Source organism: Mastomys coucha, unplaced genomic scaffold (genome assembly GCF_008632895.1).
Source record: "Mastomys coucha isolate ucsf_1 unplaced genomic scaffold, UCSF_Mcou_1 pScaffold15, whole genome shotgun sequence".
In the NCBI taxonomy this organism is placed as follows: Eukaryota; Metazoa; Chordata; class Mammalia; order Rodentia; family Muridae; genus Mastomys; species Mastomys coucha.
This window is the reverse complement of record NW_022196897.1, coordinates 56950479-56977956: the sequence shown is the minus strand read 5'-3', so window position 1 is coordinate 56977956 and position 27478 is coordinate 56950479. Positions and strand designations below refer to the sequence as shown.

General features: G+C 43.6%; 1 protein-coding gene across 1 annotated transcript in view; it reads right to left on the bottom strand.

Annotated features, from left to right (window-relative positions):
• The window catches only part of Myo3b (myosin IIIB), a 403285-nt gene that overhangs the window by 227442 nt on the left and 148365 nt on the right, over positions 1-27478 (bottom strand). Inside the window, exon 11 of the mRNA XM_031370554.1 lies at positions 21909-21974. Within this exon, the coding sequence (XP_031226414.1) occupies positions 21909-21974 (66 nt within the window). The remainder of the gene's footprint in view (positions 1-21908; positions 21975-27478) is intronic.

Here is a 27478-nt window from a genome sequence, read left to right as displayed (position 1 = left end):
GAGGGGAGGGAAGGAGAGGGGAGGGAGTAATAATCTCCCTCTAAAGCAAATTGGTAATGAGAATAGAGTCTGTACAGAAGTCAGGAGATAGGAAGGGCAGATGCAGTGGTTTGCATAAGAATGACCCCTGGCTCTTATATTAAATGCTTAGTCACCAGGGAATGGCACTCCCTGAGAAGGATTAGGAGGTGTGGCCTTGTTGGAGGAAGTGCATTACTGAAGGTGAGCTTTGAGGTTTTAAGAGCCAGCCAGGCCCAGTGTTTCTCTCTTCCTGTTACCTAAGGATCCAGATGTAGAACTCCCTGCTGCTTCTCCAGCACCATGCTTGCCTGCATGCTGCCATGTTCCCCACCATGATGATAATGGATGAACTCCCTGAAACTGTAAGCAAATTAAATGCTTTCTCTTATAAGAGTTGCCTTGGTCATGGCATCTCTTCACACCAATAGCACACTGACTAAAAGAACACAGCATTGTGGGAAGTTGTCATCTTGCCTGAGGTCCCTGGCTAGGGAGTGAAGAGGTAGAAAGAGAAACAAGTGAGTCTGACTGGTAGGCAAAGCTGTTGGCACCAGACCAAGATGAAGTTGTTGGATTGAAAAGAAAAAAAAACAAAAACAAAAAACATTGCATTGCCTCAACTCCAAGAACGAGGGGTGAAGATCATCTTTCTTCTTCTACAGATGACTCAAACAACATAGAGAGGTAAGGAAAGAAAACATGCAGCGTGGTCTGAAGCCAAACCATCAAGTCTAGGGCACACTGGGCAGGATCTACCTCCAGAGGTAATGGCTATGCACTGTGCTTGGAGACAATCCTTTCACAGAAGTGGTACCCAGGAGTAGAGACCTTACAAAGGCAGAGCTGCAGCATGTAGATACCACACCGAGATGTGGCTAGCATAAAACCTGACAATGCAGAGACCTCTCCATTTGCCTCTGACTCTGATTCCCTAGCAATTTAAATAATTAGAAAACCCCAGACTACTTACTGGCTGTGTTCTTAGCTCAGGAGATGTGCAAATAAAAATTTGAGATCCTAAAGAACCATTTGTCTAAGGCTAGGCTGCCCCCTGCCCCAATGAGAAAGAGTATTATAGATACCAGACAGAATCAGTCTGGGAGAGGCCTGAGGATCCATCTGGAAATGTTAAGCGAGTGAAAAGCCCGCTTATAGCAGACTGGCCGAGCAGCCGGATGGGGGGCTTATTGGGAGTAAGCAGAAGTGTGTCCAAGAAAAAGCCATAGAGAGGCCTGCTGAGGGAGATGGCTGCTTAACTTTTGCTGATGACACTTGCCACCTTCTGCAATGGATGTATTATTGCAAGCATGCCCTCTGCTGAATGTAGTGACAGCCGAAGAAGATCTCAAAAAAAAAAAAAGGATAAATTCAATTTATTATTCATTATCATTAGTGTGTGTGTGCTGTTTAGGTTCAGGGAGGGACTGAACACAAGCCTCCAGGCTCATACGGCAAGTATCTCAACTCACTGAACTACTGCCCTGACCCAAATATCTCCCAATTTTTGTATCCTAGGACTTAGGTCATTTTCAGGGCAGTAACCTGTAAGTAAGTAAGTAAGGGCAGCTCCTTAGCTACCATGTTTCTTACTACCTTAGCAGGGTTTTTATGAAAAAGCATTTTGCAATTACACTGACTTATTTTTTCTTATGGTGTGGTCTACAGCTGATGTGAATGTGTAAACATATGATGTGCATATCTGTGTGCAAATGCACATGCCTGTGTGTGCATGTGGGGGTCAATGCCAACCATCTTCTTTAGATGCTCTCAAACCCACCAAAAATGGAGTTCATCTATTCAGCTAGGCTGACAGAAGGGCCAACAAGGCCTGGAGGCGCTCTTGTCATCATGACTCCAGCACTTGGATTATGGGAGTGGAGCACTGTGCCCAGTTTTACATGGATGCTGGGAATATGAATTTTAAGCCCTCCTGCTTGCACAGGAAGCTCTTTACTGCCTGAGTCGTCGCCTCCTGCAACGTAGTCATGGCATCAAAAATTGCAAGCCATTACCTCACTTCATCACCATAGCAACTAACACATGAGGTTCTGAGTCTGTTTTCAAATACCAACCTCCAGTTCACAGGGCTAGAGGGATGCACTCATCCTTGGAGTACTGGATCCTGGGACTGTTCTCTCGGGGGACAGTAGAGCAGCTGTCAGCATCATTGCTCGGCGCAGCTAAGGTCTTCTGCAGCTCCCTCTCCAAAGCCTCTTGGGTCTTTAAAGGCAATGGCAGGAAGTGGCAAGAGATCCACGAGACTTGACCAGAAGATCAGATGTCAACCATGGTTTTCTTTAGAGGTCTTTACTTAAGGTGAAAATTAAAGAAAGATTTGCTTCACCAGCCCAGGGAGATGAGGAACCCTGGAGACAGATGTGGTAGCTAACTCCACAAGGTGGAGATTATAGAAACCATGAGAGTCAGGACAAGATCATCCAGAAGCTGCCAACTTCATTTTTAAGAGACACAGCTCTCACCTCAGAGAAAAGAAAAAGATGGTTTGTTCTGAAGCCAGATATGAGTGACCATGGCCCAGAACAGACTCAAGTTTCTCTAAACCCCATGCTCCAATGTGGTAATAGTTCCATGAAGTTTTATAACAATGAAATGAAGAAAAATCATAAATCAAGATATATTGCCTGTCAAATATATTGAGGGAGGCATCAAGTAGCCAACAAAGGGGAGGGACTTCTCTGCAGGCCTCAGATGCTATCCGGTGACTTTAGTTTTGAGGTTGAGGAGACCTCGTGGTCTATTAAGTTAGTCATTCCAAAAGGTTTCACTGATGGCCACAAGGATGCTAGGTCACTCATGCAGGGAGATGATGGCTGTTTAAAAACCCAAGATAGCTGGGCTGTGGAAGCACACGCCTTTAATCCCAGCACTCAAGAAGCAGAGATGAATGAATCTCTTGAGTTCAAGGCCAGCCTGATCCACAAAGCAAATTCCAGGTCAGCCAGTGTCAAAAAACCAAACCAAACCAAACCAAAACAAAACAAAAAGATAATTTGTAACTGGACCCTAGCCAGACCTGCAACATTCCAACCTCTCCACAGTTATTGATGATATAATCAGCCAATAAGTCTTTCTAGTCAAAGCCTTCTAGGAACATTTGCCCACATAGGGGAAGCACTTTCTAAATAGTTTGTTGATGCATTTAAATGGCACATTCAGTGGCAAAACCCATTATTCTCCCAAGCAGGACATATTTTTAAAGATATTAGGACAATAGTATGTGTTAAGTCAGCTACTAAGGACAAATATAACATTCTTAGAGCTATGCAGTGAGAGGTAAGCTTTCCTTAGATCCACTGAGCTCTTGCTCTCTATCTATCTATCTATCTATCCATCTATCTATCTATCTATCTGTATAAGAATTGTTAAGGGCTGGAGAGATGGCTCAGCCGTTAAAGGCTAGGCTCACAACCAAAAATATAAGAATTGTTAAAAGGGTAAATAAGGCAATAGTTACCCATTGCTCACTGCAGAGTAAGTGCTCAATAAATGCTGCTTCTGTGGTCAGCCACTGTACCAAGTGGACCCGTAAGCCATTGCTTGAGAGGAAGGCAGTTGATAAGCAGTAGGAGTGCCCTCTAAGTGTCCATAGGCCACTCTGCACTGTTTTGACGGTATTTGAGAATGAAGAAATGAGAATACACAGAAATTTAGTTTCCCACAGTCCTAAAGACTGTTCAGTCCAAGATCAAGACAGGAGAAGTTTCATGTTCAAGATGAAAATTTTTCTGTTTCCCAAACAGTTTCCCCAAAGAAAGGATGCCAAGTACTCACCTAGCAGAAGGTAGTCCACTCATGGCTGAGGGCCCTCATGGCCTGATGCCCCGAGAGGCCCTACATCTCCCTAGGGCCACATTTGTAGCACCTGAATTTTAGAGACCATTTGGTCCGTAACATGAGTTTTCTTTGTTGTTAAAGTCTGCTGTCTCCTAATCAATTACCTACCTAACTAAATTGGGGCCAGTATTATACAAACCTAACTTAAGGAGTTTGGTAATTAATTCGCTGCTTTCCATAACTAGTGATAACTACTATTGAGGGCAGGATTTCTATGTGATAGTAGAATTTGCAACATTTGGGAGAAAGGGGACTTTTGGGTCTGACAATTCAGCAAAAGCAAAACTCCTTGGTGTTTTCAAGTTCAAATTTTTGGGTACTCTTGCCTTTGAATGTCTGGCTCATTTCTTTGATTCAAAAATCAATTTCCATTTTGACAAACAGTCATGGTCGGCTTCTTACTGGAGCCGTGAGTGCCCGGGGACATCAGAATCGTATTCTTTCCCTTGATCCTGCTTGCTGCTCTGCCCTAACTTTAATCCATAATTCTCATTTGTATGCATTTTACGTAGGAGGGTAAGGAGTGGCTAATACTTAAGCAGTCCCTAAAATAAATGAGCAAACTGGCTACACAGCAATGACAAAGGCTTGCCTAGGAATGCCCAGGGTGGGGGCAGGGGCTTCCATAAGAAGCATGCATCCTGGGTAACACCAACACACAAGAATTGGCTGATGAAGTGGATGAGGCTGACATCGTGGTGCATCCATAAGCATGTGTGGTAGGTATTTACTGTGAAGGGCACTACACCACACGCTGAGAGCAGAGGTGCCTAGGGTCAGACACTTGCTTTCATGGAATCTGGAAACAAGTAGCTGAACAGAAGTGTCAGCAATTGTAATTCAAGACTGAAGAGTTTAGGGCCTTCCATAACTCCAAAGAAGTAACCAGCTCTAGCTGGGGGACAAGTGTGTCACATGAGAGGTGACATTCTTAAAGGACAGGGTGGACTTTGGGAGGAAGTGCAAGGAAGTGCAAGGGACAGTCAGTCAGGTGAAGGGTTCAGGAGTCCCCTGTGGAATCCGTGGATGTCAAATGCAAGGGTCAGGAGTAGATCTGGACACTGCAGTGCAAGGCAGGTGACAGTAAGACGCTGGCTGGGAATCGCTTTTCAGGACTTGGAAGACCTACAGGGCTTTCTGCCTCTGCCACACCCCACTGGGATAGTTTATCAGGGAGATGGCAGCTAGATCTTTGCTTTAGGAAACAATCTGACAACATGGTAGAAAATCAGTCGGTGGTGAGAATGGGGCTCTTTTTAGGAAGGACATGGCTTGAACGAAGGAAGTAAGAAGAGAAAGATGGTGGTTATAACTATGGAGTGTGAGGACTGGTTAACAACATAGACGTAGCCACTGGTGAATTCTTGAGCAAACTTAAATTTGACAGATAAACCAGCAACCAGATTTCTGTGAAGATAGAAAAATCATCCATCTTCTACCTTCACCATCCATGGGAATGCTTCCCAAAGGACCCCAAGGCCTCGCTGTCACCAGTTTTCCCAGTCTCTTTTTTTCCCAAGGAACCCGTCCCAGCCACAGCTAATGCCATGCAGGACGACGACACCTTCCCTTCTCTCTCCTTGAAGATGAGTCTTTGACCACTCTTCCTTGTTCACTCTCATTCACAGAATTCAAGATAGCAAGGATGGAGAAGACCACGAACTGAAAGACACAACAGTAAGCACAGGATGGCCAACCTTATTCCTCAGGCTCAGAGCCTGCTCCTGAACCACCACTGAGCTTGTCCAGTAGATCAAGGGCAGGGAACTTGTATGCCATGGAGAGTCACCAGCCCAAACCCAGTGGCAGATCCAGCTAAAGGCCAGTACTGTCAAATGCACACACCTGGCACTAAGTAAAAATTAGGTGTAAGAAAACCAGCAAAAGCTACTCTGTAGAGTGTACAACTGCTAGTCACTGTCTATAATATTTTTTCCTGACTTATTTGTTTGAGATAGTTCTAACTGTGTAATCCTACCCAACCTGGAACTCCTATGTAGACCAGGCTAGCCTTGAACTCATAGAGATCCCCTTACCTCTGCCTTCATGCCTAGCCCTACAAAAATGAATCCATAACACCTTTAATGAGGTATAATTCATAAGCCACACAATTTAACCATTTGAAATGTACAATCCAAAGGTCTCTAGTATTTTCACAGTTGTACAATCATTGCTATAATCAATTTTAGACATTCATTTCTCAAAGAAGCTCTTTGCACAAAGAAGCTCCGCATCCATTCTCAGTCGCTCTCCATTTTCCTAAACCACCCCCATCCCAGGAAATCACTAGTGTACTCTTGGTCTCTATATATTTTCCATATCAGAGCAATTGTGTAATTCACGTGGCTGGATTCCTCCACGCTTCCTACTTCTGGGCTCTTGTTAGTCACAGCATATGTTAACATACCATCATTCCTTTTCTAAAAATAATCTCCCATTGTGCAGCCCTATCATACTTTCTTCATTTATGGACCGACAGGCTTTGGGTTATTTCCACTTTTAAACAATTATGAACTAATGGTATAGGAGTATAATGCTGTTGTTTGTGTGGTTGGTTACTTGGTTGGCATTTGAGAGTGGGATCCGCCTATGAAGCCTAGGCTGGCATCTAATACATGATGTAGCCCAAGGTAGCCTCTAACTGTGGTCTTCCTGCCTCTACCTCCTGAGCACTGGGCATACAATCATGTGCTACCATCTGCAGCTTCTTAGAAATATTTCCTTTTGAGGTTTGTACATTGTTTGCATGTCTTCATTTCTTCTGGGCATATATTTTGGAGTGGATTTTCTTCATTGGATGATAACTTTTGAGTTATCTTCTGGAGAAACACCAGACTGTGTTTCGAAGCAGTTCCTTTCCTTTCCTTTCTCCCTAGCAGAGCCCACAATTGATTTTTAATACTTTATCTTGTTCCAGAAATAATGTAAGTATAAAGCATGTGCTTAAGTATATGAAGATAACGTGCAATAAGGCAACATAAAAATAATGTAAGCTAAGGAAAAGATGACTAAAGTAAAATTGAGTAACTCAGTAAGAAAAATAGGAATGAAAATACCAACTAAATGACTTTCTTTGTTAAGGCTGGACATACATTTGACTCTGGGCTTCCTGGCAGATAATGTGAAAGAAGAATCATCTGTTCTATATATATTATACTCTGTGATTTGTGAGCAGATGGACATTGGTCTTTCCATAGAAATGAGTAGTGAGCGCACAGTGTAATGAATTCAACAGACCTGTGCTGAGTATGGCCCCACAGTTCATAGGTCTGCTTCTTACAATACTCTCCAATCCCAGGGTGTGCTTGGAACCATCCAGTAAAAATATTCTCCTGAGTGGCCAATACAGAGCTCCCTGGTGTTAATCTGGGACTAACTCTACTGGAGAGTTGGTGAGCCTTTCTGGGCTTGAGCTCCTGAGTTCCCAACCTAAGGAGTGCAATGCTCTACCACTACCATCAATAGGTTCAAAGAAGATGCCAAGACTCATCTTGATCATTGCAAAGGACAAAAGGGAGATTCCCAGAATAGTTTAGCCCATGGGTAGAGAGCAGCTCAGAGAAAAGAACAACCAAGTTCCAAAGGAGAGAGTTGGGGGTGAGGGGAAAGACCAGAGTTCGGCCCCACTGCAAAAGGGACCATCAGAGACTGCAGCCAGCATTTCAGAACATAATTCAAAGGGGGCGGGGAGCACAGTAAAGAGAGCAATAATGACCCACAGCTGCAGTGGTCCTGGTGGTACCAACACTCACAGTGGGCGCTCCTCTTTTAATGCATGCTCTTTTGGTGAATACAGACACGGACTAAACATTTCTCTGGCCAATTGCCAACTCCGTGGCTATTATGGACCTGGACCGGCATAAACATGAAATTGGGGGAAATGAACCAGCCTGGTTTCCATAATAGCCTAACTGCTGCTGAAAAGCCTGGAGGCGGGGAGGGTAGTCTTGTCAGATAATAGGTAGTTGTCAATGTTTTATGCAAATCAGGGTTTATCACAGCTATTGGCTCCCTTGCTTAGTGGTCCTGAGGATGCAGACCACCACCACTATGCCTGTCACCTGCCCAACTTCCGAGCCAAAGTCTTTTAAAGGAGAATAAATCCTAAGATCCCACTGATTCCTGGGAGAGATGGTTCTTCCTCTGGACGCTGCCACCCACAGCAGCCAGGAAGCACTTCTGCACACTCACCTGCAAGGAAGTCAATCCAGTGCCTTATGCAAGCGCCACATTTTTGCAAGAGAAAATATTTTTTTTTTCTTTTTTAGGCAAGGGACTGAATAAAGACACCACATCGGCTGCCTGGGGAGGCTGGGGAGTCCTTAGCCCTCCTCCATTAGCAGAACAGATCCATCCGTTACTTCAAAGCCTCATCAGAGACCCTAATCCTTTCTGAAAGGAACTCTCTGGCAGCCAAGCCTTTAATTTGCTGAATAATAGGCCCACTGATTAACCCTCACAAGGCAAATCACAGATACTGCAGGCAGTGAGCGGTCCCCAGGGGGCTGAGAGAACCGAGGAGGCTGCTGGAATCATTTTCAACCCCCCTGTAGAGAACTAACCCTGCTCAGTGGTGAGCTTTCTGGTCTTCTTTCTCATTTGGCCAATTTTTGGTCCCTATAGATCGTTCTGATTGGCTTTTGCCAAACTGTAGCATGTTCTGAGTTTTGAGCCATGTCTTTTGTTGCCAGGCAGGGATAGGTGATATGGAATGATTATGTCACAAAACGTAACTGATAATCAGTGACAATAGAAGCTCTCTTTAGGCCAACTCCTGGAGTACCTCTTCTCTAGGCAGACTGCTGTGCTCTGAGGCAGAAATGGAATAGAACCCATAAGTACAAAGAAGAGAAGAGCATTTCTAATTCAACAAGAGGTGCCCGGTGTTGCTTTTTCTGTGGTCGCCTGCAGCTGGAGGTAGACAGCTATGCTCGCTGCTGCCAAGGACAGGTGGCAGGTAAGCTGGGCCGACAGCTTCCCACTGGTGTGTACCGATAAATCACATCCACATTAGCCTTCCACTGGCTCCATCAGATAATGAGATGAGTGATTGAACAGATGACACAGTGGTCAATTATCACGTGGATGATATAAATTCTATTGTGGCAAGGACATTTATCTCTGTATTGATCTAGCTTTGCTAGCAAGGATCATAAATTACTCCCTTCCATAACGGTATGATAAATACTCTAATAACAGAATGCCACCAGCTCCCATTTTCCCAATAAATTCCCATATGGTTTCAGTTACAGAAGAAACAACCATAGAGCTTTTTTTCCCCTGCTTTTTTTTTTAAATCTTACCAAAGGCTTTATTATTGTAGCACCGTAAGGGTCCCAGCAAGTTTGAAAGTCCTTTCTGCCATCTTGCTTTCTGCTCCAGTACACTTAGAGCCTCACCCACTGACAGCATCCCTGACCAGAGCAGTACTTGATTACATCATCATCACCTAAAGCCCACAGTTTACCTTAGAGATCATTCCCAGTGTCATGCATTCTACTGGACAAATTTATAATGACACATTACTGGCATGGTGCCACATAGAGTTTCAAGAGGTCTTTTAGCTTCATAAATTGCATATTAAGGAGACTTTCAGGCATTTCAGCCATTGCTTAAATTCTGATATCAGATTTTAACATGTGAACTTAGGATGACTTTGTACATACAAACAGAAAGATGTTCATTATAATTTGCTATACTCTTCACATTAAATTACTTCAATGCCTAAGTCAAATGGCTTCAAGGAAGCCTGTGGCACCTTCTTGGATTATACATGAAAATTAGTTCTCCATGTCTTTTCTGTTAATCTCTAAATTTCCCATCTCTGAAAAGCACTACTCATAATCCAAAGAGAAGGCGGGGAATGTAGGCACAACTGGCCAACACAGTGCATATGCATACACTACACACATACATCAGCACATGTACACATACAACACATACACATATGCACACACACATGCATAGACATATGTATGCCTGTGTGCATGCACATACATACAACACAAACAACATGTACTTGCTTGCAAATACATGCACAGACATGTACACACATTTATGTGTGCCTACACATATATACAACACAAACAACATATGCTTGTACACACAGACATGCACAGACATGCACATACAAATGTGTGTGCATATACATACATACAATATAAATAACATGTGCTAGCACATACATATGCACAGACATGTGTGTACACATAGACATACAAACAACCCATGCTTGTACACCCACACACACAAACATACACACATCTGAAAGATGACACAGCCAGGAATGCAGTTCTGTATGTAACACCCTCAACCAGCAGCATGTATGTCTATGCACAGCTCTTTCTTTTCTTTTTCTTTTTTTTTTCAAGACAGGGTTTCTCTGTGTAGCCCTGGTTGTCCTGGAACTCACCCTGTAGACCAGGCTGGCCTCGAACTCAGAAATCTGCCTGCCTCTGCCTCCCAAGTGCTGGGATTAAAGGCGTGCACTACTACTGCCTGGCTATGCACAGCTCTCTCAATAACTTTCTTTAGAAGGGTGTTTATGCCACTGTTGAGTATGGCAGAAACTTATATTGCAGAGGCATCGCAATGTATCCACTAACACAAACACTAGACAGACCAGTGCTCCTCCACATTTTCTTTCTTTTTTGACTACTAGTTTAATACAGTTTTGATTCTATAGCCAACAATGGTGTCAACACATACACTTAGCATTCCAGCCTAAGCTTGCCCTTGTACACAGCCGAATCTAAGGAGGTAATTGTCATTGGGGAGACCTTCTTAAAGGCATTTTTGCAGGGAACTTTAAATGTGTCTTGTGTCCAGAACTCATTATACATAACAGGGCGAGGTCAGAATTTTACATTTGTGTTTATTCTTCACTAAATCTGTGAGACACTCCTACAGGTGACTGTTGAAACAATAGCAAGTCACAGGGATGTGATGACTCCAGCCCTTCGCCTCTTCTGCATGTAAAATGTCAGCGATGAGTTACTTAGAGGCTGGGCACAGACCACCCCTCAGACATGCTGGGCATCATCCTCATCGGCTGCTTCATTATAAGGGCACTGTCCTTCTCAATTTGGATCAATGTCTGGAGTTTTTTTCCAGCAAAGAGAGGTTTTATTTATTTATTTATTTATTTATTTATTTTTAGGTTTTGTTTTGTTATTAGGACAAAGAAAGCTGTTCTCAGGTCCGTTTGCCTTAAGCTCTCAGACGAGGCATCTTTTTTCATGCCAATGATGAGTTGGCATGCCTTCATTTAGCATCTGTTTGATAGAGTAGTCCCTCGCTTGAAATCTGACCTGGGCGGGAGGTGGTGACTGTGGTTCAGTTGTCAGGGTTGTGCATTGGCTTGTACATGCCAGAGAACAACAGAGGAGACCAACTGACGTTCAACGCTGGCCTCCACACGTGTACAGCATGAGCATGTGCACAGGTACACACACGACATGAGTTTTAAAAAGGGGTCAGTATCAGACACACATATATACACTCTAGCATCTTAATCCCCAGAAAAGATATTGGAACACCACAGAGACCTGGTTTTAAACCCCAGCTCTGTTAGGATTCAGCTATGGGGCCAAAAGCCCATCACTTAGCTGTCAAGAAGCTCGGCTGTCCTTGTGGATAGTCACCCACTTGTTTAGCAGCAGTGAGGATCCAGTGAAATCACACAGGCCAGGTGCATTCCACCGTGCCAGCCACACTATCTGACAGCCAGCTTTAAGTGAAGCCTACTGTAAGGCCTGGGGTGTTGCTCAGCGGTTAGAACAGCTACATGTGTGAGCTCCTAGGTTCGATCGCTGGTACCATGGGATTGGAGAAAGCTTATTGAAAAACTTATTATTTGTACCTCTCTCACAGATACCTTCAAATTAATCTAATAGTTTCCATTTTAGTTCTCGTGACTGGTAGGATTTATTAAATGTAAGCAAATTGGCTTTCTTCAGCTAAATGAAGTTTGTTATATTTTTGGTTTGCTGTGAAGAATTTTCCAATAGACAATTTAGTCACAATTAAAAAGAAATGTAAACTCTATGACCACAAAGGTTGAGCAACAACAAGCCCACACAGATATCACTGGATGGCACTGGCCCATGGCTGCATTGCTAGAGGCCATGGTGATCTATGGTCTGTCTTCTCAACACAGCTCAAAGGCGATCTGTTGCTCAGTACTTGGTGCAAGGTGATGCCAGCTTGCCATATCTCTCTATGATAATATGTTCCTCCTAGAGAGGTTTATGTGACGTCTTAATGCCTAGCCCACTATCAAGGTCCACAAATCTTTGACAGTTATAGAAATTCCCCACTTCCTTTTACAATAGTGCAGTGTGTTTGAGAGGGAGGACTTAACATAAGCCTTAATAATGAATATATAACTAATACAACACCCAAATCTCTCTGTCCCTCTGTCTCTCTGTCTCTCTGTCTCTCTCCCTGTCTCTCTCCCTGTCTCTCTGTGTCTCTCTCTGTGTGTCACTCTGTCTCTCTGTCTCTATCTGTCTGTCTCCATCTCTCTGTCTCTGTTTCTCTCTCTCTGTCCCTCTGTCTCTCTGTCTCTCTCCCTGTCTCTCTCTCTGTGTCACTTTGTCTCTGTCTCTGTCTCTGTGTCTCTCTGTTTCTGTCTCTCTGTCTCTCTCTCTGTCTCTCTCTCTCTCTCTGTCTCTCTCTCTCTGTCTCTCTCTCTCTCTCTCTCTCTCTCTCTCTCTCTCTCTCTCATAGACACTTACTTTATAAGGTTAGGAGCCACCGTGCCTCAGTATGCCTTTCTCTTAGCTAATTTCATTTCCAAAGGCCTGTTTCCCTGTAGAGTCTTATCTGAGTTTCTGAGGATGAAACCATTTTGAGGGATATAGTTCAATCCCCACCTTGAGTAACGAAAGTGAAGTGGAGGACACTGCTCTAGCCTGGTGATTTAAGCTTCTGTATTTTCTTAAAGATAGAATTCCTATTATTTAATTAAAATATCAATTTTTAAATAAAACTATTTTTGAACCCCAAAAATACCCTTTCAATCCAAAATCAAATCATGCTGGGCATAATGACATACATCTGTAATCCTAGAGTTTAGGAGGCTGAGGCAGGAGGATCTTGATTTCCAGACAACCCTGCTAGATTAACAAGGCCTTATCTTAATAACGACAATAACAAAAAGTCCCAGCTATGCTTTTCTCCACTCATTACTTCAGCACAGCAGCTAAGTATCATACGGATTTGGTAATCGCAGGAAAATCTGAATTAAAATACCGGGAAGGCAATAGAAAACACAGAAAATAAGATAGGAGGCCTGGCAACTGATTATGTTTAAAGCTATAATTGTAAATTATAAACCCACAGAAGCCCCCCCCCACACACACACACACAGCCCTTTCTTCCAGCTAGTGGGCTAAATCTGCTATTTTTATCCCATCCAAAAGTCAACAGCAGGCTGGAAAAATGTAGGGCTGTTCACATGGGCCTGCGTTTCCTTCTCTAATTATAGTTCTAACTGACCCAGAGTCAGCTTTCCTTCTTCCCCACCAAATCCCCATCCCAGCCTCAGGACCAGCCAAGGGACAGCTGGGTGTTCCTTGGGAAGAACCCTAGGAGGGTAGCCACTCCACTAGCCCTACCAGTGGCCCATTACTTTCCATCTCTTCCAGATCAGCATGGCTCCTCAACCTCAGACGCTCTGCGGTTATGACGCGGGCGGGCTGGTGGGTCCCACTCACTCTCCTTCCAGACTCTTAGGAAGACTAGCCATCCTTAACACTTGCTGGCTGTTGCTCTGGCTCTCTGGAATCAGGCACGCTCCTATCCAAATCCACACGAATGGCTTTTCTTTATGTGCTCTCCCCTGTATTTAGGGACAGTGGCTATTGAGGGATATGTTGGGCCCATTGCTGCCCAGCCCAGTGACCATTTCTTATCTACTTTTGCAACAAGATGTGATCACATGATACAGTCACAGCAGTAATTATGCAAAACTGCCAGAAAGTTAAAAATACCCGTCAGGAAATCTAAATTAGATACCTCTTGGAAGTATAACCTTGAAAATCATAACTTTATTCTTCTCATGAAGGGGGAGAAAAAAAATCTCAATATTTCAAAACCAGATCAATACATGTGAAGAGGGCAAAGGAGAGTTTGTTAGGTTTTAATTTAGAGTATTCCAACCTTTTTCATGAGTTTTCACTAATCCACTAATTCCCTGTAGCTCAAGAGATGCTAATTAATTCAAGAAGCCACAATAGCTAATCATTGGCTAAATAAATCCAAAATGGAGAGTGTGTCGCTGGAGATACTGCTGCTCATTTTAATTAAAATTACCAACGTGTAAAGTAGTGTAAATAAAGGTTACAGTGGACCCACTCAGCTCCTGGAGGAATTAACCATTTGTGTGGTTCCTGGGGTTCTAACAAGATGTAAAAGCCAGAGAATTCTGCAGACCACAATAAGACTCTAGGTTGGGATATGTACAGTTGTGTGTAGTACACTGATACTTTAAATCCAGGGAGAATTAAGCAGCCTTGAAAAACAGAGTGGAGAAAGACAAGAGCTGAGAACTGTTGGCTTGAGGGAAATTCAGCTACTGCCAAGGACACAGCTTGTCATCGGGCAGACCTGCAGAGAAAGCAAGAGCTGTAAATGTGGGTCTCCATCTTTAAGGGTTAACTAAGTTAAACACCCTTTCTCAAGCTCAGTGATAACGTTTTAATGATATTCAGGGCAGCTGTTTATATCTATCGGGGTGTCATCAGAAGACTACTGAAAAGAAGCCCCAACGTTTTGTGGCTGGCTGGCAGGTCTCAGGCATAGTGCTTAGTCGAGGAAAGTAATGGCTTGCATGTTAGCCATTGACTAGGGGACTAGAAACACTCCCCTAAACACAGTAACAGTTGGGATGCTCCTTCTGAGTTTTCCTACCAAATCCCTCAAGTGATAGGTGTCTTGCACTACACCTGGGAAAAGGAACATCACATTGAGAGGCTGAGGAGAATCTGTGGACAGTCAGACCTTGGTGAGTGCCCCCATTTATCGCCAAGAAGTCTGACCCCCTTTTCCTCAGTTCTACATTTTTTTTTTTTTTAATTCTTCATGAAGACAAGAAACACACAGGTTGCCCTGGGTCTTGGGATCTTCATTTCTGAAAGTCACCTGATGTTTACATTAAAGACAGTTTGCGGGGCTTTTCTTATGAACCTTCCTTTTGTCAGAGGGGTGTCAGCCACCAATCTTGGAATCAGTGAGAAGAGACAATACTTTTCTTCCCTACACTGCCAGAGCGGCCACCCCCAAACAGCAGTTTGGGGGGGGGGGGGGTTGATCATCATTCATTAACTTTTGGGCTGAGCAGCCAGAATGCTCTTGGTGGATTTGCCCATGACAGAAGCAACTCCACCTTTATTGTCTCACTAATCATCTCAAAAGCCACTAATGTCCTGAAACTAACTCCTACTGAAACCTCAAAAGTATGAGAGACAAAAAAACCTTCCGGTTGGGAAAGTAGTTTTACTATTTAGACCAAAGGCCTTAAATTAGGTTGAACTTCAAGGGGAGAGGAGGCCTCCCTGGGGACCAAGGTGAAGTTCGAAAATGAAAATTCCTGTTATCTTATCAAAAGGCTACTTCTGCAGGGAGCCTCTTAGCAAAGTAGCCTTCTGGCTGGTACTTGAACCAGATAGACTTGTTATGCAAATAGCTCCAGCCATTTGGGGAAAGGGCTGATAATGAAATCGCTGCAAAGCCAGCCACTTATTATAGCGGTGACAAAAAAACATCAGGCAGGGTCCCAGCACATGGATAAAGAGCAATGCAGAATTTATGCGAGCACTGTGTTTAATTTATCATAACTAAGCTGTCAGGAGGCATGCTTTGACAAATGTGTAACTAACTCATATAAATGAGTCAATTATCACCAACAACCAAGGTTCAGAACCAGCCAGGGTGATGGGGGCTGCCTTTTTTCTCTTTTTAACTCCAAGACAGGTTTGCTAACAGGATTTTAGGCATTTAGGCCTTTAAAAAAAAAAAAAAAACAAAAAAAACAAAACAAAACAAAAAAAAAACACCAACAACAAAAATACTTGTCTTTTCTCCTTGCTGTCTCCAAACAAGGAGGCTGGAAACGAATGTGAAAACACTATCTCAGCACATCTTGGCATTCCTGCCTATTTAGCTATAGGCCATAGCCAGATGCCACAGCAAATCAGAAGCATGTTCTCCAGGCCTCTGGTAAGCAGTCGCAGTGAGTCTTGTCCCAGTGACACACGACTGACTGTGTGTCCCACAGGTCATGTGTTTTGAACACTTTGTCTGCAGCTAACAGTACTTTTGCGGGAGGTTGTGGAGCCTTTTGAAGGTGGGGCCTCTCTAGAAGAACTGGCTCATGGGTGTGGGGACCAGGATTTTTGTCAGCTCCACCTCTGCCTGAGCATCCTCTGCTTCTTGATGAGAACCATGTAATGAGAAGCTGCTGCAAGCTCCCACCACTCAGATGGACCCCCCTCCATGGTGGAGTAGATCCCCAAACCATGAGCCAAAGAGAAAAGTAACATGTTAAGAACCTCAGTGATGAATCCACCTTGGTTCAAGAGGTCACACGGCAACAGAGTATCAAAGGGTGTTAAAGCTATGGCTGCTCTTCCAGAGGTTCTTAGTTCAATTTCCAGCACCTGTACTGGTTCACAGCAGTCTACAACTATCTGTAGTTCCATGGGATCCTTCTTCTGATGTGGAGACAAAATATCCACATATGTAAAATACACAAATAAATAAATCTGAGAAAGAGAGAGAGAGAGAGAGAGAGAGAGAGAGAGAGAGAGAGAGAGAGAGAGAGAGAGAGAGAGAGAGGAGAAGAAGAAACTTAAGCCGGGTAGGGCAGTGGTAGCCCACACCTTCAATCACAGCACTCAGGAGACAGAGGCAGGTGGATCTCTGACTTTAAGGCCAGCCTGGTCAACAGAGCAAGTTCCAGCACAGCCAAGAATAAACTGAGAAACCTTGTCCTGAAAAACAAGCAAACAAACAACAACAAACAAACAACAACAGCAGCAAACCCAAGCAACCAAATAATAAGAAAAATGGGCATTTCTAGTCAGGCTAAAGAGATAGCTCAGAGTGCACACAGCTCTTGCAGGGAACCAGAGTTCAGTTGACTGCCTGTAACTCTAACTCCAGGAGAGCTGACGCCCTCTTCCAGCCTCCAATGGCACCTGCACTCATGTACCCAAAGCACACACACAGTAAAAAATAAAATAAGATCTGATATTTCTAGCCTTGCTTATTTCTAGAGCAAATCTAGGCAGTTACCCTCGTGGCTTGTTCTATAAAGGGAAGAGAATCAATTATCTGAATGATTTCACTTTAAAACAATTTTACTAAAACTCTCAGATATTTTTTTTTCCCAGCTAGTACCACCAATGATGAAAGGCTTATAGTTGGGAGGTGTTCGTTCCCCATTTGTTTTTCTCAGTATGAGCCGGTAAGTACAAAAACAAACGGAAGCACTCTGCTCTAAATAGACATTTCACATGTGCGGTATGTCACTGCAGTTAGCTGCAGATTTGAATGAGCCTGATGAAGTCATGTTTGGTCATAGTGCATTTGGTAGCTGGATGATAGCAGGCTACAGCAGGCAGTCTCATCTACAAAGTCGAAGGATGGGGCTAGGGATGAGGCAGAGTTGGTAAGCACGTCCAGCAGTTACATAGACTGGGCATGGTAGTGCATGCCTGTGGTCCTAGCTTTCAGGATAAGAAAGCTGAGGCCACCACTTATCATATCCAACTTTGATGATAGTCTGAGGCATATGGAACCCTGTTGTGGGGTGGGGTAGGGGGCAGTATTTGGAAATGGCAGGCATGTTTCTTTTATCCTTTTAAAGAATTATTTATTTATTACATATATATGAGTACACTGTAGCTGTCTTCAGACACACCAGAAGAGAGCATCTGATCCCATTACAGATGGTTGTGAGCCACCATGTGGTGCTGGGAATTGAACTCAGGTCCTCTGGAAGAGCAGTCAGTGCCCTTAACCACTGAGCCATCTCTGTAGCCCAACAGGCAGATTTCTATCTGTTTCCTTTCTGTTACTAAGCAATGTAGGGGAGAAAGGATTTGTTTTAGCTATCAATCCAGGAGGTAGTCCATCACTGTGGACATTACAGCAGCAGGGGCTTGAATCAGCGAGTCACATTCCTATCCACAGCTAAGAGCAGAGGGAAAAAGTATACTTGCATGGTCGCTTGTTTGCTAATTTGTGCTTGATTTGCTTTATGCTGTACTCTTACACTGTTCAGGATCCCCTGCCTAGGAAAGGGTACTGCTCATAGTGAGCTAGGTCTTCCAGCACTGATTAACTTAATTAAGACAATCCCCACAGGCATGCCTACAGGCCAACCAAATGTAGACATCCCTCATTGAAACTTCTTCCCAGAGGACTCTAGGTTATGTCAAGTTGACAGTCAAAGCTAACCATCACTGTAACCCAAGATGGGAACTGTAATGATCAGTCTTCAGTGTTCAGATTTATAACTAAAAAGACTATAGAAGAGGAATGCATGGTTGAAGAATCTAAGATGCTGTGGAGAAAATAGGGTTGGAGGCAGGCGGTCAAGAAAGAACTTGGAACCACATGTAGTATTTTCACTACAGAGGAAATAAGACAGCTGGAGAGATGGTTCATCGGTTAAGAGCACTGACTGCTCTTCCAGAGGTCCTCAGTTCAATTCCCAGCAACCACATGGTGGCTCGCAACCATCTGTAATGAGATCTGATGTCCTTTTCTGGCGTGTCGGAAGAAATCGGCGGTGTACTCATACACATAAAATAAAAAAGAAAGAAAGAAGACAATACATTAAAGAACGACCTCTGGGCCTTGGGGCACAGACCTATAATGCCAGCTACTTCTGAGGCTGAAACAGGAGGATCGCAAATTCAAGACCTGCTTAGATTTCTGAGTGAGTTCCAGCTAGTCTGGGCAACTTAATGGCTGATACAGCTCTAAGGTAGAGAACTTTCCTAGCATGCCTGAGGTTTTAGGTTCAATTCTCAGTACCAAAGATGGAGAAGAGTAAGGGTGGGTGGGGTGTTGGAATATAATGGGGGGGGTGATGACTTGTTTTCATATCTCAAATTAATAATAAAACACATAACCATCCAATTTCCATTTGCCTTCCTAGCTTATTAAAACTTATCACGGTCTTTCCCTTTGTTTTCATTAAGAGGTCCTTCTTTCCTTGTTCCTGATTGTTTTCTGTGTTTGTCTTAGAGTTTTACTGCTGTGAACAAACACCATGACCATGGCAACTCTTATAAAGGAAAACATTTAATTGGACTGGCTTACAGCTTCAGAGGTTCAGTCTGTTATCATGGCAGGGAGCCTGGCAGTGTGCAGGCAGACATGGTGCTGGAGAAGGATCTGAGAGTTCATCTCAATCCACAGGCAGCGGGAAGAAAATAGTCACCCTGGGCCTGTCTTGAGCATGTGAGACCTCAGAGCCCACCCTCAGTGATGCACTTCCTCCAACAATGCCACAGCTCCTGATAGTGCCACTCCCTACAGCCAAGAGGGTGTGTGGGGGGAGCATTTTCATTCAAACTACCACACTCAAAGGCATTGTTTTCTGTGTTTGCTCTCCTTTCCAGCGTTCCAGACCTCTCAAGATCTAAAGTAACTTGGGATAAGTACAACTGGAAACACCAAAGTTGGAAAACATAACCAGATTAGAATCAGCATCCCGTGGGACTTGCTGGAAACGAAGACTAGGGAGATACTCTGCGGCAAGCACAACCGCAGCAGGGTTCACTTGCCATCAGCCGGGTGCATATCTTACCCTTAAATTCACAGAAGCAACACTGCTGGTTCAAGAATACAATTTAAGAGGGGCGGGGGGAGTGGTGGTGCACGCCTTTAATCCCAGCACTTGGGAGGCAGAGGCAGGCAGATTTCTGAGTTTGAGGCCAGCCTGGTCTACAAAGTGAGTTCTAGGACAGCCAGAGCTACACAGAGAAACCCTGTCTCGAAAATACCGGGGGGGGGAGGGGGGAAGAAAACGACTTTAGAAGTGCATACTCGAGAAAAAGGCACTTAAGCCGAACTTGTGAGTCAAATCACATCCTTGCAGCATGGTGGAATGGGAAGGTGTATCTGTGAATATGTAATGGATTTTTCTAGGCCAGCTTCAGAGGTTGATCAAGGTTATCTGTCCAGCAATGGAATGAAAAGGAAACTCTTCAGATCCAGACACCCACCCCTCTCTCCCTCTCCCACCCACCCAACCCCCCTCTCTCTGGAATGATGCCCTGAAATGTGGTACAAGCCACTAAATCGTCTTTGGCTCTTCAGTTCCCTCTGTTCCCTCTGTCTCCTCCTGTGGGTCCCAGCTCTCAGAAGTGGTTCTTTCTTTTTTGGCTCCCACATGACTGCTGTCCACCTTGCGAGGGTCTATAGCCAGTCACTCTGATTTGTGTCAATCCCACTCATTCTGCAGTTAGGGGGAGAATGATGAAGCTGGGCTGAGCAGCAAGGGTATATCCTCCAGCCTTGGCCCTGATGTCACCCTCCTGCACTAACTCTCTTGTTAGTGTCCTCTGAGTCTTCCCTTGACCCCTAACTTCACAGTCACCTTCCAACACCATGTCTCTTGGTAGTGTTCTCTGAGATTCCCCCCTGCTCTTCTGTACTGAAGGACATGACACGAGTCCAGGAGGGATTGGACCAACAAACAATTTTCGGGACCCTAAGCTCTGTTGCATTTGAAATGGAAATGAAGTACAAACCCAGGCTCTAACCCAGGCTCTCGTACAAACTCCTTTGGGGTCAAACCTGATTAGAATTCTAAAGCTGATCAAATTTTAGACAGCCAAACTGGTACATTTGCTACACGTTATGTAACATTGCAGAAGGATCTGGGCCAGGACACTATCATCAAACAGGAAAATATCTGCATTGAAACACATGAATATTCACACGAAGAAAAATAATGACTATAAATAACCCCTCATCAGTTTGGGGCACATGTTGCCCCACATCAGTTCACATAAGGTCAAATTTTGCTGCTGGATGACTCAACTACAAAATAACTTCCATTTTCGGGGCTCTTTGGATTTAGGGATTCTGGGTAAAGATTGTAGATCTAGATGGTGATTAAGGAGGATGATCCTGTTTGATTTGTTACTATAACTCTTTATAGAAGACAAGACTGCGCATAAGCATAAATAAGAAAAAAAAGTATGTTTTCCTCCCCTACATCCTATTTATCTGCAGCTTTGGTATCTACTCTCTGCTCCCACAGTCTCTGAGGCTCTTGTTAAATGCCGGGTGTTGGGGCATCCATCCCCAGCTCTGGTATCTGGGCATGCCTGGTAATGATCGGGTCCCCCTCCATCCTGAGTCCTCCAAGCTGAAGCTTCTTCATCTTCCACGAATTTGTACCTGTATGGCCCCCTCCCCGGCCAAGCCCCAAACCCAAGATCTCAGCACTCAGTCAATCTTTGGTTTCTCTGTTGGTCCAGTGATCTTAGTGTCAGTACATGTGGCCTCCGGGCATGCTTCCCACCAGGGTTATGAGTTATGCTACTCCACAGGGTTTTCCTCTTGTTCTCCATACCTTGAGTGTTGACTAGGACCTCACCTCGATGCCTTAGGCCAAAGATCCTACTTTTCCCCTCTTGGAAACTGATGCCTGAGTCCTTTAGCAAAATCCCTAGAGCAAAGCCCAGTGATCCAGATGCCATCTCTGTAAAGACTGAAGTTTTCTGTGCCTCTCCTGCTCCCAGAGTAGACATCAATTATAGATGTCCCTCCTCTACAGAGCAGGTTTGCAGATGCACAAGACCCATGTGCTAATGTGGACTGGTAACAGTTGCATCAACTGGAATTCCTCATTCTTCAGACTCTGTAGAGGTTCCTAAAACTGTTTACTAGAGCAACCCTCTGAAGCAACCAGCCAGCACTGAGCAAGTTCCACAGCTTGGATTTCTGGAATCGAAGGTTGAGGCCTTGCTGCATTGGCAGTCCGCAGAGGAAGACATACTCACTGTGAAATGAAGTGATTAAATTCCTCACACCAGTTGTCGGGGTGCAGCAAAGTGGGTGGAGGGTTTCTGAAAGGAAAAAAAATAAAGCAATGTTTTTCATTAAAGTAAATTGAGGGTGAAAGGCCATCAACTGGTGTTTGTGGGTGTCCTTCCAAGTGTCTGGGGAAAACAATCTTCACTGGGAATCGTCCCCTTGTGGGAACTCCCAGAGGCCCAGCCCCTCCTCCTGGGCTCACTCCTTTTCCCTGATTGAAGAGTACATTCTCATGACCTCAGTGCTAATGAAAGGCACACAGAGCAGGGCCCGCTTCAGGAGAAGACAACTCTAACGAGCATCCAGACAAACACACAAACCATTGTATCTGAGAGCAGAGGATTATGGGTGTGGTAAGAAAGCTATAAGCACAATGCTCGGGGCCTTAGAGAAATAGACTTTTAATTATGTAGGGTTTTCAGATCATTATGATGCCATTTGAATTAATTATGTGACGCATCTAAAGCCTACTCATGGTTGCATCAGTCACATTCTAACTGTTTCCTATGTGCCAACCTCTGCAATAGGCAGAGGAGAAATCCAGAGCCTCAAAACAGTGCCCTAGCTTCTAAGATGCTCCCAGAGGAAGGCAGACATATTCCATGCCCGGTTATAGGGGATCCATGAAACAGAACAGTATCAGGATCTCACTAGACCACCTCCTGCTGAGAAAACCGGGGAAGGGGAAAAGATAGAGACTTGAACTTATCTAATAGTTCCTAAAGAAGATTCATATATGCAATAGAAATGGGCCTGGGGCTTTGGCTCAGTGAGTAAGGCACTTGCTCTGCAGGCAAGAGGACCTACATTTGAATCCTTACCACCCACATAAAAGTGAGGCATGGCCAGGGCCAAGAAGTGGGAGAGGGTGGGTTGGCAGGCATGGGGAGCGGGAAGGCAATAGGAGTTTGTTCTTCTTGTTTTTGTTTGTTTGTTTGTTTGTTTTTTGGAGGGGAAACCGGGAAAGGAGAAATTTGCATGTAAATAAAGAAAATATCTAATAAAAAAAAGTGAGGTATGGCTACATATCCCCCTAATGCCAGCTTTAGAAGTGGGGTAGTGGAGTCAGGCACATTCCAGGAGCTTACTGAGCAGTCACCCTAGCTGAAATGGTGAGATTCAGGTTCAGTGACTGTCTCAAAAAGCAAAGTGTAAGGTAATAGAGGAAAATACCAGACATCTTTCTTTGACTTCTACATGAGTGTGCATGGGCACATGAAAACCTTCCTTGCACACACACACACACACACACACACACACACACACACACACACCCCAGAAGTGAACTGACCTTACTTCTTGTCATTAGTGGAAATAAGGGCTGTTGGACAAACTGAGTTCAGCAAATAAAAGAACATTTCCACACACCCAAGTCACAACTGTACAGTTTAAGCCCATTATATCTAATCTCTGGTTTTGCTTGACTACTAACTGCTTCTTAAAGCAGAATACTGCTTAGCTTCAAGGGATGGAGGCATGAGACGCTTTAAGAACAACTGAGATAGGAAATGTTTCAGATAACATGATTGCAACACATCTTTCAATGTCCATTCTCCTCCCCTTTCATAAGTGTTTATTCGGACATTCCTACCATAATAAAGACTACAAGTTCCTAGGCATCATGACGCTGAACGTGGCTGTATGACTGAATGCTGACCAATGCTGTACAAATCAAACTGCTCTGTGTTGTTTCCAGAAAGTCTAGTCAAAGAGAAGGGACACCCCCCACTTCTTCTTCACCGCTGTGCATCTGTGTGCTGGGGCCTGCTGGTGTATGAATGGAGGGGCTAGCAGGCCTGCAATGCAGAATAACCAGCTCTCCTTTGGATAAAGTTTGTAGGCACTTCAATGCAATATAAGATGAAGATGGATCTGAAGGAAAACAGTTTGAATTTGACCTGCCGCGATGCCTGAGGTTTGTAGCTAAAATTAAACTATAAAGAAAGCCCATGGCCACAGACAGCACTAAAGCTACATGAGGTTTACCTCTGGTCTCTATATGCACACTCACACATGTACTCACACACACACCCTTTACACAAGCACACAAAGCAAGAGGTAGAAAGAGTCACTGTGGATGAAACCTAACTCTCCTGCTGCCTGTGAAGATGGAGCAACTGGGCTATGAAGCTGGGGATGCAGGGATGCAGGCACCCCCTGCAACATCTGAGCCCCACTGTTCCTCAGAAAAAATAAGGGATCCTCAGTTCTCTACACACAAGGGACTGAATTATGCTTATAACTTGAGGGAGTGAGAAAGCAAATTATTCCCCAAACCTTAAGAAAAGTACACAGCCCTGCGTGATGCTGATTTCATGGTTTTAGCCTAGTGGAGTCACGTCAGATTTCCAGGCTACGGAATTGTGAGATAATAAATTTGGATTGTTTTAAGCTGCGAAGTTCAGGGTAATTTGCTATGATAATAACAGAGACCGAATACATCAATCAAGCACCATGTCCTCTCTACTCCACTTCTGAGTTCCTCTTTCACATAACAAACCAGCCATCTGTCATCTCACCCCACACATCTCCAGGAGCCTCTATGTTTCCTCCTCCCCTCCACTTCACTCTCTACAGTCCAGCTGGTGTCCAGTGGCAAGAATTTCCTCATTTTATATATATATATATATTTGACCTTGTTGTGTCCTGGCTCAAATTTCTTTGCAGATCCACACTTTCAGCATGGTCAAATCTCAGCTCCTTTATATAATGTATAGGTTATCTTTCTTAGCTACCCATCCCATTTCAAACCATGTCCTCCATCCAGAACCTGTAGCTCCCAACAGGTTCTCTCCTTTACTGCCTCAGAACCATTATACATTGTGAATCTCCACAATTTGTCCACCTGGTGGCTTCTTGTTCATTCTTCATGCCTATCTATCATGCTTAATACAATAACATTCTATACTTTTTTTTTAAAACTTTATTTATTTTTATGTTTTTGAGTGTTTTGGCTGCTTGTAGGTCTTTGTAACACATGTGGGCTGGTACCTCAGAAGCTGGAAGAAGGTGTCAAATACCTCTGGACTAGAAGTACAGTCGTTTGTGAAGCACAATGTGACTGCTGAGAATTGAAGCCAGGACCTCTGAAAGAGCAGCTCATGCTCTTAACCACTGAGCCAGACACAACATCTTATAAATTTTTGATGAATAAATACACATATGTTAAGTAAGAAATAGTACCAGGAACAAATATAACCTGGTCCCCAAAGTAGCACAATAACTAATAAAGCAAGGAATAGCCCTCTTGAATGAAAGCAGATTCCAAGTAAATTATCCAGAGTAAGCCGGGAGATATTGAAGGAAAGAATGCTGACTTGAGTTGAACTTGCCAGTATAATCCTCAGTCTGCACTTTAGAAGCCTAAACGTGCCCACATCCTTGAACACATTTGTGTTTGTTACTTATCTTGTTGCTGCAACAAAACACCTGACAAAAGCAACTTCAGAAGGGGAGGGTTTACTCAGGCCCACAGTTTGAAGGACAGTCCGTTGTGGTGAGGGAAGCAGTAGTAAGACTTAGAAGCAACTGGTCTCATTGTATCCCCAGACAGGAAGCAGAGAATGATGCTTTCTGGTGCTCATCTATCTATACAACATTTCTCCTTTCTATATAATCCAGGACACCAGCCTAGGGAATGATGCTGCCCACAGTTAGTGGTGGTGGTGCCAGCAGGGGTGGGGGTTGGGTAGGGAGGAAGTGTCTTCCTACTTTAGTTAACTTAATCAAGATAACCCCTCAAAGACCTGCCTAGAGATTTGTCTCCAGCATCACTATATACCCAGCCAATTGACAAGCAATACAAACTACCACAGTACCCAACAATTATAAACAATGACTTAAGCCTGATTGTAGGCAGAGCTGATGTCAGCCTATTATATACACTCCCATGGTGTGCTGGAGACAGAAGGTAAAGGCCAATATGAGTCACATTGAGTTCTTGGTTCCCAGAGCTCCTGCCAAATGCTTCACTTTTCAGGTCATCTTGCCACCCCTAAGTCCTGTAAAATCAGAAGCATCTATTCACTTCCCAGGTGAGGAAAATACAGCTTCCAAAACATTTTCAACTATGATGATGGTGCTTGTCTATACTCCCAGAATTTAAGATGATGAGTTTGAGGCCAACCTTGACCACCCAGTGAGACCTGGTCTCTTTACTTCCATGCCTTACTTTTTAACTGGGTTGATTTTCATTAGTTATTTTTATTGAAAAAATATTTATACATTATACTTTGATCATGTTTTTCCTGCCCAATCCCTCCTCTGTCCTCCCTACCTCCCAACTCACCCAACTGTACATTAGTTCCCTCTTGCTCTTTAAAAAAGACACCCAAACAAACAAAAGCAAAACAAATAAACAAAACCAACATGGCAATAAAACCCTACAAACTCCTTTTTCTCTCTCTCCAAAATATCCAGAAAAAGTGAAAGAATCAGGCTTTAAGTTAAGATATTTCTTTCTTCAACGTCTATATACGCCACTGTTTTCTATTCATGAAGAGTCTCTTACTTTGGAAGATGAATTAAGTGAACATGTAGGCAAAAAATGACAGAAACCAATTAGCAAGCAACCCTCAAGAAGGAACAAAATGAAGTTGTCAAAAACAGGGAACACATTCAGCAAGGGTGTAAAGAAAGGTCCCTCCACAAGGCCAAGTTCATTAAGCTGGGTCTCCTGAGATCTGTGAATTTGAGGCACATCCTGGGCTGAGGAGCCATACAGCTGATGGCAAAGGAGGAAGATATTGCAGGGGCAATGGGTGAAGCATGTAGAGAGGAAGATAAAAATATGAAGTATAGTCCCTAGTTATAGCTAACATACAGTTAAATACCTCACAATGTGTTCAGAAGGGATTCTTCTTATTTACTCATAAAAGCAATAAGCCAAGACATTTGGGTGCAATCAAACCGTCGGGAGAGTATTAACTACAGCCATGGAGCTGCCATTCTGATTACAATTAGTAGAGCCCATTAATAGAGTTAAATAGTTGGGCTTGTGCCTGTATCTGGTCCCTCAGTATCACACTCCAATCCTACTCAAAGTGGCTTTTTTGCCCTAAATTGCATCTTGTATGTTCAAACTTAATTCTTTTAAAATGTTTACATTTATTCGTATTACATGATTCCATTTTACTGAATAACAAATCCCCCCAATACAGGAATAATAGAGTAAAAAACAAGATTCCCCTACTCCAATGCCTAACCCCAGACTCCACCCACAGCAGTATGGGGAGTGTTCTTTAGGCTTTTTATGTGTGTTTATTACAGTTGCTCTAAATATATATGTACTGATGTTTGTGCTATAAGCATCTAAGTACACTGTATATTTTATGATGTATTAATTTTCATATTTATAGTTTCCAGCAGTAGAAGTATCCTGACTCCTTATTTTCATCCTGAAATACAAATTAAAAATCATCTTATGTCAACTCCATACCTCAATAATGGTCCACAATGTAAGCACCTCATAGTTTATTTAACCATTCACCTATTGGTAAACATGTAGATTAACTATTTTTCTGACCATAAGAAAGTT